This window comes from Artemia sp. Qi Xiang Cuo, chromosome 6, assembly GCF_049724085.1.
Source record: "Artemia sp. Qi Xiang Cuo chromosome 6, ASM4972408v1, whole genome shotgun sequence".
NCBI classification, from domain to species: domain Eukaryota; kingdom Metazoa; phylum Arthropoda; class Branchiopoda; order Anostraca; family Artemiidae; genus Artemia; species Artemia sp. Qi Xiang Cuo.
This window is the reverse complement of record NC_142799.1, coordinates 24,347,015-24,359,355: the sequence shown is the minus strand read 5'-3', so window position 1 is coordinate 24,359,355 and position 12,341 is coordinate 24,347,015. Positions and strand designations below refer to the sequence as shown.

General features: G+C 37.3%; 1 protein-coding gene across 4 annotated transcripts in view; it reads left to right on the top strand.

Annotated features, from left to right (window-relative positions):
* The window catches only part of LOC148951019 (vacuolar protein sorting-associated protein 18 homolog), an 86,852-nt gene extending 79,731 nt beyond the window's left edge, over window positions 1-7,121 (top strand). For 3 of the 4 annotated variants that reach the window (XM_089090561.1, XM_089090560.1, XM_089090562.1), the window contains exon 19: window positions 6,863-7,121. In XM_089090561.1, the coding sequence (XP_088946687.1) occupies window positions 6,863-6,926 (64 nt within the window). In that variant the 3' untranslated portion in view covers window positions 6,927-7,121. The remainder of the gene's footprint in view (window positions 1-6,862) is intronic. The other variant, XM_089090563.1, reaches the window with a different exon arrangement.
* The last annotated feature ends 5,220 nt before the right edge of the window (window positions 7,122-12,341 follow it).

The following is a 12,341-nucleotide window of genomic DNA, read 5'->3' as shown; positions in this document are numbered from 1 at the left end:
CGACTGATGCGGAGGGCTTAGCTCTGCCAGACCTGAATCTTGCCTATGGCCTAGAACAACTTGTTGAATTTGACACTGACATCGCCCCTCATGGATCATCCAGGCTTGATCTCTTCTTAACTGATCATTCGGATTCTTTTAGTGTTGAAAGCTATCCTTTTGCTAGTGACCATTTGGCAGTTATAACTCGTGGAAATCTCAAAACACCTCCACCTGTAAAGCATGAGCGGATCATCGGGCAGTATCACCGCACAGACTGGGATAAAGCAGTGGCACTCTATGAAAAAGTGATTACAGAGGCTATTGAGCAATTCGTCCCACCAAAAACAGTAAAAGTCTCATCTCGAGATAAGCCATGGTTCAATGCTGGTTGTAGAAAGGTAATCAGGGCCAGAAAGAAGGCTCACCAGAAATGGTATTCAACTAAATCCGACGAGGATGGGACTGCTTTTATTAGCGCTCGAAACGAGTCTGTTAAAGCTGTACATCAAGCTAGAGCCGATTACAAGCACAAGATTGTAGACAAACTGAAAAGTGTCCCTGCAAAGTGGTGATGGAGGGTCGTCAAAGAAGCCCTACCGTCATCTAAATCAACATCGATTCCCTCGCTTCATGTTGAAGGGACGATGATCCAGTCAGGACAGGAAAAAGCAGATGATCTTGCACAAGCCTTTTCAAAGGTCTTTCAACTTGATGGAGGACGGACTCTCCCCTCCCCCCGTTCCCCCACGAACATATGCAAAAATCACCAGTGTTAACATAAATATTAAGAAGGTGCTCAGAACACTAAGCCAGCTGGATGTCACCAAAGCTTCAGGACCTGCCAAGATTCCCAATCACATCGTTAAAAGATGTGCTTCTGAACTTGCTGGTCCTCTCGCCTCTCTCTATAGAAAATGCTTTGCAGCGGGATTATTCCCGAAAGCCTGGAAAACTGCTTATGTGTTCCCTGTTCCAAAGGCAGAGTCTGACTTTACTAATGTAGGATCATATCGTCCAATAAGTCTGCTGTCCTGCGTAGGTAAAGTTTATGAAAGCTTCATTAATAAGACCCTTTACCAAAACCTGGAGTCACATCTGTTGTTGGCAGACACGCAATATGGTTTTCACAGAAAACGGTCTACGTTAGACTGTATGATTGCACAGTATCAAGAGTGGCTTGAGCTTCTTTCTCAGGGGCACGATATTCGCCTTTTCTCCTTTGACATCGCAAAAGCCTTTGATCGTGTATGGCACGAGGGACTTCTTTGTAAACTTAAAGTCTATGGAATTCATGGTCGACTATTTGACGTGCTTGCTGACTTTCTTCGTCAACGATCGTTGCAAGTTGTCCTCGATGGCTTCATATCAAAAGAACACCCACTTTTATCAGGAGTACCACAAGGAAGAATTCTTGGGCCAACTCTTTTCTTGGTGTTCATAAACGACCTAGGGGACAACCTTGCGAAAAAACCTCACCACTTTAAGGAAGAAACAACAACAAAAACATCAATCGAAAAAAGACGAAGATCCCATTGAACCCCACAAGAAACTTCAGGCTGACCTGGAGAAAATTGAGGCGTGGGAAGATGCATGGCTTGTAAGTTTTAACACACCGAAAACGAAATAGCTGTTAATTTCTAAGGCGCGTAATATGAGGGCTCATCCTGATTTTGTCTTCAAAGGAGTGGTAATAAAGCGAGTTGATACACTGCGTCTACTTGGAGTTAATATCTCTTGGGATCTCTCATGGACTGAGCATCTCAGTAAAATTAGATCCTCTTGCAACAAGTTAGGAGTTATCCTAAGATGCAAAAGTCTTCTCCCTGATGATTCTATTCTGCCACTTTTCCATTCGTACATCAGACCTGTCATGGAATATGCATGTCCTCTTCGCTAGTGCACCAAAAAGCCACATCGCTCCACTCCAAGTTATTCAAAATAGAGCAGTGTGTGCAGCAATCTCTGGCAACATGAAAGCTAAAACCCCACAGCTGATCCAGGAACGTTTCGATGTGGCGTCCACGTAGGTTTTCTGTAAGTACTTGTATAAACCGCCATCAGAGGAGCTATCAAAGCTCGTTCCTGATAAAGCAAAGCCCTTGTGATCAACTCGCCGAAGTACAGCTCGTCAAGACTACCTTGAGCAGGGTACTCCCTGGCAAGAATATCTGAAAACGAGTCCCCCGGCGATCGGTTGCTACATAGAATAGATTGCCGGCAGAGGTAATCCTGGAGAATCCTTCCCTTGACGTGTTCAAGAGAAGGTATAACAAGTACCTCAGTGTTAGAAAATGAGGTAACTACCAAGACTAGCGGCAAATCATCATCTGTGATGGAGCCGTGAAGCCTGTAATAAAAAACAAAACAAAAAAATAACATAAGAGTTATGATAAATTAAATCTTAACCGTTTAAAGGTACAAAAAGACTTTCAAAGAATCCTTAATTTGAAGAGGATATGAACAAATCATTTGCAGACATATGGGGAACTAAGGTCAGCATTTTTCTTGATGAAATACATGCACAGAAAGGGGATTTGACTGAAGTTGGAGCCTAAAAACGTGGTCGTCAAAACTTGGTCGTGATCTCGTTGTCTATAACGTGATCCTCAACAAAGCGTTATGATAAATGAAATCTTAACCATCTGAAGGTATAAAAAGACCTTCGAAGAATACTTACTTTGAAGAGGATATGATAGACAAATCATTTGCAGATATATGGGGAACTAAGGTCAGCGTTTTTCTTGATGAGGTACATGCAGAGAAAGGGGATTTGACTGAAGTTGGAGTCTTAAAAATATAGTCCTCAAAACTTGGTCGTGGTCTCGTTGTCTATAACGTGATCCTCAACAAAGAGTTATGATAAATGAAATCCTAACCATTTGAAGGTATAAAAGGACCTTCGAAGAATACTTACTTTGAAGAGGATATGATGGACAAATCATTTGCAGATATATTGGGAACTAAGGTCAGCTTTTTTCTTGATGAGATACATGCACAGAAGGGATTTGACTGAAGGCAGATATTAAGAAACGCTTATAGCATTAGAAGATTTGCATTGTTTTAGAAATAGGGAAAAATCTTGCAGATAAATTATCAATCTTGATGGAAATTACTCTATCAATTTCAGGGTGTGTAATAACCCTATTTAGGAGGTTTCAAGCTCCTAAATACAAAAACAAGGAAATGTGTATTCAGTGGATGACAGGATATTGTGGACAAATCATTTGAAGATGTATGGAGAACTATTATAATTATACGCAACTATAGCTATAGTACTATAACTGGAGCACTTTATCACACCTATAACTATTATGTAAAATTATGGTTAACCATAAACGCACATTTAAAGTCCCAGATATTAATCCATACCAACTTTAATTGAGATCTAATAGACCCTTCTTATGAATGTGGATGACAATATAGGCCTTTCTTCACAGAGTTTTGACTAAAAACGGAAACCCAAGCCCAAGGCTGTAGTCGTTAGCCCAATTTTGTTGAATGATTTCGGCCAACCTACCTAGGAATTACTTTGATGGAAAATATGGAAGCTGGTGAGGGACACATGCTAATTTTGTTTCCCCGTGTTGATTATATTGAATCCTTGCTCATAAATCATGAGCAGTATCATGCTTCCTCAGTAATATTAGAAGTTCGAAGAAATCTTATTTTATGATCTCATGACCAACCTCTACTGCTAATATAGTCTAGGTCGCATTTGCTGTTAGGGAGGTTTTCTTGTTCCTACTGCTACGCAGTACCTGGCTTTCATCTTGTAACATCGCTTAACCATGGTTTAGATGGTGAAATCTAGTGGTATCAGAGGCAACGCTATAGCGTTGCCTATAGTAAAGGTCATACGGCTCCAATGTTTTTATTATTTATTATTTTATTTCAGGGGCACTTCATATGGAAGGGGTCGTCGTATAAGCTTCAGAGGGGGCTCATTCGATTGGGAATCGGAAGTTCTAGTGCTCTTTTTAAGAGTGATCAAAAGTGATCGGAATGAAACTAGGACCCGGGGGCAGGCATTTTAAGTTATGCCCTGGGGGCATGTATGGTTCCTATAGAAGGGAAACTTCAGAGGGCTCATTTAATTGGAAATTGAAAGTTCTAGTTCACTTTTTAAGATTCAAAAGAGATCGTAAGGAAACTAGACCCCCCCCCACGCCCTTCTTTCCCCAAATACATCCGATAAAAATTTAAGATAACTATTTTATCAAAAACATTTCAAAGATCATATAACGAAAACTCTGGGGTAGAAGCAACCCCCTAGGGCCCGAGGGTAGGCGTTGTAAGGTATGCCCTGGGAGTATATATTTTTCTTATAGAAGGGATGCTCGTATAAGCTTCAGAAAGGGCTCATTTGATTGATCCCCTCCCCCCCCCCAACGCCCTTTTTCCCCAAACCCATCCAATAAAAATTTTGAGATAGCCATTCTGTTAAAAATAGTTAAAAATCAGATAATAAAGACTCCAAGGATCGACCCCCCCCCCCATAGCTCCGGGTCAAGTGCTCAAGTAATGCCCAGGGAGCATATAAGGTTTTTTTATGTAAAGGGAGGTCGAATAAAATTCAGAGGTGGCTCATTTGGTTAGAAATTGAAAGCTCTAGTTACCTTTTTTCAGTCAAAAGGGATCGGAGGGCATCAAACACCCCCCCCCCCCATATACACACTCTTTTCCCCGGATGCATCCGATCAAAATTATGGGATTGCCAGTTTGTTTGAAACAGTCCAACGATCAGATAACAAAAACATTGGGGTCAACATACCATACCCCCCCCCCCCCCTGAGCCGGGGGGACGGGTTGTAACTTATGCCTATAATGAAGGGTCTATAACAAAGACTCCAGGGATAACACAGCCCACCAGAACCTGGGGCAACTGTCGTAAATTATGCCCTGGGGTATATAAGGCTTTAATGGAAGAAATGGTAGTATAAACTTCGGAGGGGGCTCATTCAGTCGTAAATTGGAGTTTCTAGTGTCCTTTTTAAGATTAAAAGGTGATCGGAAGGCAACTACTCCCCCCCCCCTAAGGTCTTTTTTTCCAATTGCTTTTGATCAAAATTTTGAGATAACAACTTTGTTCAAAATAATTTATAGATCAATTACAAAAAAAATCAGGGGTAAATATAGCCCCCCAGAGGTAACCCCTGGCCATTCCTCCATGCCCCCCTGCCAACCAAAAAATCTTATTAACCATATTCTATTCCAAAAATCATAGGGATTCAATTTAATTTTATTAGCTCTTTCCAAAACTGTTCAAGACACCTATAGTCTTCACTACAAACAAGAGCATGGCTACTGCCCATTTCCCTAACGGTAAAAGCATAAGGCTTACTGCGTATTTCGCTCTTTACTAAAACCAATTATATGACAAATTTTTTCTTTTGTGCTTATTACAACATTGAAAATAAAATGAAAATGGCAGTGAAACCAGACCAAGATTTACCAATATGCCCACTAGGCTCTGCGGTTTTCACTATTTTGGAAATTTTGAGGATTCCCAGAAAATCTTGCAAAAACGGAGCTGCAAAAACGCTTGGGCCTAGAAGCATCAAAGATATAAATCCGGCTCTGGGTGAAACAAAATCTTGAGTTGGTGAGCTTTCAGCAATTAATATCATTCTATATCAAATATTCAGTTTGATTTTATTAGTTCTTGACAAAACTGTTCAAGACAAATATAGTTTCACTACAAACAAGAGTTTGGATACTGCCCCTTTCCCTAACTGTAAAAGTCTAAAGCCTACTACGTCGTTGGTGCTTCACTGAAAACGATTTATATTAAAAATATTTTATTTTCCAATTATTGCTGCGTTAGAAATGAAAATAAAATCAAAGCGAAATAGAATCTTGAACCTATTACCTTTCAGTAGCAAAAATCATTATACGTCAAACATTCAGTTTACATATATTTGTGCTTGCAAAGAATGTTCAAAGTACGTGTAGATTTCAGTAAAGCACCAATGACGCAGTAGGTTTTATACTTTTACAGTGAGAGAAGGAGGCAAAGCCCAAACTCTTGTTTGTAGAAATGTTGTTAATTTCAAAGCTTGAGTTGCATATTCAATTTAAGTTTCACTCGTTTTAATATTTATTTACTCATTTATATTAGTACATATAGTATATTTGTTTGCTATGATTGTTTATTTAATTTCTGTTCGTTTTGGGTTTTATTTATACTTCAATAGCCAAATATTTTTGTTCGTTTTAAGCTTGATTTGCATATTCAACTTAAGCTTTACTCGTTTTAGGATTTATTTATTCATTTATATTACTACATGTTGTATATTTTTTGCTATGATTGTTTAATTTCAGGTCGTTTTGAGTTTGAGTAATTGTAGGTTTCTATTTCTTCTGAACCTAAGTTTAATATTGCCTTTATTTTTCTTTCGAAAACTTCTTTTTCGGAAAGTTTTGTAATTGATTTAATTGGAATGTTCCCCTTTCGCTAGGATTTGCTACCAGGCTTGGCGTATACTCTGAATTCTTTTTGGGCACTGTTTTTGGAGCTATCCAAAATTTTCGCAAAAAGTTACGAATTTACTCAAAACAGAAACTGTAAAAAAATAGATGGATGGTGAAAAAACGGTGATGAGCAGATTTAATAGATATTACAATACACAAGAGCCCGAAGTCTAAAACCAGATGTAGTTGTTTAAACATATTTATTTTGTAAATGTGTTGTAACTGAAGTGGTATGATTGATCTAATCCATCTCTTCTGTAAATTTTATAATTAAGTTTCTTTTTTAAATCCCAAGACATGAAAATTCATATTTTCTCAAATGTGTATTTCCGATTTCTTTCATTGAAATTTGTCAATGAGACCCGTGGCCTCCAACGTTTAATATCTTAATTTATTTATTATTTTTTAGCTCTGTTGATAAACCATTTTCAATTGAGGACAGTCTTGAAGTTCAACTCCGCCAATGGAGCTAAAAGCACGTGTCTGTTTACCTGCGGCTTTCGTTGAAATATACATTAAAATCCTAATTTGTTCTGCTGCTGATCTCTCACTTTTTCTGTTTTTTTTTTTTTTTTTGTGGTATTTTGATTGGTCTGCTGTTGTAGTTTATTTTATAGTATGAAGTTGATTTGTCGCTGTGAAGTGTTTTTCAGTCATAATAAATCTAATAATTCATTGATTTGATGAAAAAATTATTAAGGGCTTGTGATTTATGGCACCATATTTTCTCAGGTAATTTTGCTTGTCCAGTCCTTTGGGGCGGAGCCACCAGCTAAGTCTGACCATGGGTATGGTGACTTCGAGAACGTACATCTTCTGCCAAAACCAATAAAAAAAAATACAATAAACCATACATTTCTGTGTAATGAATGCTCACTTGCGTGGGTGAAAGATCCAAAATTCAATCAGTTAAATGATGATATCCAGTCAGGGGCACAGCTAAGGGGGGAGGGGGCTGTTGTGAGGTTTTTGTGGGGGGGGGGTGGCAAGGTGTTGCCTCCGCGTATCAAAACCTTGCAAAATTTACCTATTTACCTTGGAAATTTCGCTTGTTAGTTGGCATACTGGACAATTTTGTCGAAACATTCTTTAAATCCTCCTCCAAGCTTAAAACTCTACCTGCACCCCTGTATTCAGTGTGCCTAGCATAGATTTGTTGGTAAGAGACCATATCATTTGAATGGAAAGTAAAGTTTTCATATTAATATGTGAAAGGTAAAAATTCAAAGTCCCGCTATTGAAATTTGGGTTTTGAATAATCAATTTTAATAAATATCTTACACTTCTTTCAGTCAGATTTTCTCGTATTTGTGTTTATGTAACTAAACCAGCTTAATTTTAACCAGGATTATTTTTTTTTCTTATTTGTCACTTCTGAAAATGTCCGCCATTGCGTTTATGTGCTCGGAAGCTTCTGATCAGAATAGGTAAAGAAAATCAAAAGTCTTGTAAATGACCTAATTTTTTGAAGCCACAGTAAATTATTGATGTTGTTCTTTGTTGTGTAACAGACCAGGGATAAACATGTGAGTATGAATATGGGCAGAGAATCGGGAGGTGTAAATTTTAGGTAAGGTTTTTTTCTGAAGGGGAATTTATCGGCAAATTATATCGGTATCGTATCGGTAAGATTCCGATATATTGGTATCGGACCCAAAAATCCATATCGTTGGGACTCTACATAAAATACCCCCTGTCAAAATCTCTATTCCACCCTTAGTAAAAGTATAATCCTCCTAATGCAGGGATTTTAAAAGATGTATTCTTGTGGATTGATCTGAAGACCTATCGGAAGCTGAAAATTTTGCGTCTAAAATAAAATTTTTTGACTCTAGGTACACTCTCCATCCCCCTACCTATTTCACCATCGACAAGATTCACCGACTCTCCTCCAATGCCTTGTGTTTAGCTATGCAATATTCTATAACTGTTAATATTACTGGACAAGCTTTATATAATAATCGTTCATTTATATGAACTGTATGCGCATTTAGACAAGTGTGCTTCAGTGCTGTAGTATGACCTCCGAAAATAGGACGTTACATAAGTAAATTTTCGATTTTTCTGAAACGACTGGCTGTCTTAGAATTTTGGTTTGATAGATTTTTGGCCATACCTGAACCGGAATTGTTTTTGTGTGACATAGAATGGTAGAACTTAACATTTTTCTGGGGTATGCTTGCTTTTGTTACTTCAAAGGGACACTCGAACTTCAAATTCCTGGTCGAATGACCAGGACGCTGGATCAATACAAACACCCTTGGGAACAAAAAACAAATCATACTGATTGAACATGTTCTTGTGACTCTAACTTCCATCCTTCTATTAAAATAAGACTATGGACTCTTTGTTTTATGTCTGCTGTTTGAAAATTTGGGCCCTTGCCCCTCTGAGAGCACTTACTATGTCATATCCATGGGCAAGAATTCATTTCAGGCATTCTGATTGAAATATCTTTTTTGAAATTTTTATTTGACCCTACAAGAGAAGACAAAGGCTAATGGGGTGCTGAGGAATTGCCTTCTCGTTAGTTTTAGCCATATGAAAGGCTAAAATTTTATGTTTTATTCTTATATATAATGAATATACAAGAAAAAAGAGACATATATCTTCCTAGGTCAATATTATTGCATTGACAATGGGTGAGTCTTCCTTTCAATTGTAACATGTAAAAAGCTCGAATTTTCTCTTGAGAAGGTGCAAAAAAATATAAAACAATTATTTTGAACTCACAGCCTCATCTTTCTTAAAATAATTTAGACGCTTTAAGTACAATGGCAACAATTAGGGAGGCAATTTTTACCCCCTAAATTTTTTGGTCCCCTTCACCCCCTAGATTTTGGGAAATGCCTTTTTGAGGTATTGCCATTGAAAAAAACCCTTTTTGGTATTTTGTACAAAAAATTGAAAAACCAAAATCCCTCGGGGCTCTATGTTTCAAAAAAAAATATTTTTCCCTCCCCCCCCCCCCCTAAAAAAAAGAACTATCGTGTTTTGTCACCTCTGTCTAAACATCTCAAATGAAACATCCCTGTAAACTAAAATTTTAGATAGATGTCTTTCGATTTGGAATGTCGATTTGACATCCTATGTGACATTAATGAACAGTGGCGGTTCCAGGGGGTGCCCCCCCCCTAGCGTAGGGGTGGATTTGGGGTTCGGACCCCTTGCTCTGTTTGGGGTTGGGATGCAAGTTATTTTTTGTAAATGGTTTTTAGTAGTTGAATTATTAATAGGTTTTTAATTGTTAAGCCTGTTTCTTTCTCCAAACAAATTTGAAACAAGGTTTCAGTTACTTTGCGTGGTTTCTGTTAGATTTTACTGATAACGCATACCGCCTAAAAGTATTTAATCTGTCTGTATTATCACAAAAACCAACTGGGAGGCGACAATCTTCGTTTTGTAATAATAAGGAGAGGAAATTTAAGATCCTAACTTCTTTAAGCTGTCAAAATGATATTTCAGGATTGTATTGTCACAACGGGGCTGAAAAACGTAATATTTAACCTTGTTTTTACTGTCATAAAATTTGGGTTTGCTTTTTTTGCGAAGCGGGGTGGTTTTTACAAACTTGTTGTTTTTTAGGAATTTTTATAATAGAAAGTAAATGTATGAGAAGTGCAAACATATTATTAATTTATGTTTTGGACTTCGGCGAGTAAATGGCGGCCACTTTATTGCCTATTTCATCTAAGTAATGCTCTGCATTGTATGACATATCATGTTTTTGTATAGGGGTTGCATATATTTGTCCATAAGATTGTATAAGCTGGTATATATACCGCTGACTATGTTTATGCTTATTTTGATACTTTCCATCCAATAATATTTCCACGATTAGTTGTTTATAAATCAAAATTTTTACAGGACAGTTCTCTTACTTAATGCTAAATCTGAGCCGAATATCATTTATTTTTTATTTTTGTGCTCAACAGACATATCGAGATTTAATTGTCTGAATTGAATATCTGAAAATCTCAAGATTGAAAAAAAAATAAATAAAAAATAATAATTAGAAATGTATCCCAGCTTGAAACCCTTAGAATTTAAGTTACCAGTCTACACCTATCAAATACTAAAATAACAATCACATAATTTTTTTTTTCTTATTGAGTACTTCGACTCATATATTTAGTTTGAAGCACATACCTACATGCATCTGCATTGACTATTTTATGATGAATAGAAGACGAAATACTAATGAAGAGATCTAAACTGACAGGACTCTAGACTGACAGGATTACCCATTATAAAAGTTCACCGAAATATTGAGGTAGACATCACCGTATAATAAATAGATAGAGCGGCAGTATGAATAAAGAAATATACTTTTTCTTAAGAAATCGTGAATTCTGTAATTTAGACAAAATATATCACACAACAGCAACACTTTAAAAAATTTAAAAATAAATTTCTTGTGAATTATTGTTTCGATTTATCAGTAGTTGTACCGAACCAATCGTGCTCAAAATCCTCCTCAGGGCCATACTGTGGTGTTTCTTTTGTGGATGATGAAGTTTTCCCCACAGTAGAGTACAGACGGTCTTGTATCATAATACTATCCTTTCCTGATTAGATTGAAGCTTATTCCAATAGGCAATGCAAAGAACTCCCCCTAAAAAAAAGTCCCTCCGGATCCCACCCTAAGTACTAATGGAATTCATCCATTTTTGCCCCATCTTGGCTGGTCAAGCTCTATCACAAAGCTCACATGAAAGCTCAAATTCTGAGAATAGGATAATGATCAGTGTTGGAGCTAATGTCACCATAGATGCTAATGGATTTCAAGAGGTCTTTCTAGGAGCTCCAAAAAAATGAAAAAAACGTCCCCAATCAAAAGTATTTCCCCTCCCCCTGTCCAAGTTTCTCCTTCTCAAAACTTAGGAATCTACCTCAAAATTTCTCCTAATACCCCCTTTGAAATAACAAAGATTACTACAATTAGGGTTGCAATTTTCAAAATGTTAAAATCAATGTTTTCTCTTAACATTCACCGTGATGGATCTTTGCTAATAGATTTCCAAATCAGAAATCAGTAGATATAATACTTAATCTAAAATCTTTTCTGAATACCCCAATTAATTCTTCTAAATGGAACCCAAAACAATCCCCAACAAAAATAGTAGAATATAATGTTCCCCTAGAATTACCAATTCAGGAATTAAAAGAAGGGCTCTCAGATAGGGCTGGTAACACAATCCCTGTAGAAGATGTCACTCAACTCGGTAAACCTAACTCTAATGGATTAAAAACATGCAGATCTTTCTTATTTACAATGAAGAAAAAAATTAATATCCCAGAAAATTTATTCCTATTTGGGCAAATCAAACCGCACAAGGAATACAAGCTGAAGCCTATCCTGTGTCAGAAGTTTCTGAAACTGGGACACAAAACAAATAAATGCAATAAAATTCTCCTAGCCTGTAGTAATTGTAAAGGCTCCCATCCTAAAGAGTTGACAACTTGCAACAACACTCAGCCTACATGTGTCAATTGTAAAGGCCCATTTGAATCCACCAATACATCACAATGCCCTGCATATAAGAAAAGAGCAATAACACTCCAAATAGCAACAGAGAAGGCCATTCCATACTCTTTTGCAGCTATGGAAGCAAATGCTGCCCAATCACACCAAATAAAACCTATATTGAAATATAATAAAACTCCCAACCCAAAGATTCCCATTGCATCAAGTACCCCTGACAAAACACTATCCTTTAAGCCCTCTAGCTCACATATCTATCAAAAAGAATCACCAAGGCAGCAAGCTTCCTAGCCTAGTGAGATGAGGTCAGCCTGGCACCCCCTCCCAACAAGAAAAAACCAGAAACACTACCAGGAATCAATCCCTTAACTGACAAACTGGATGCACAACCAAACATGCAAAC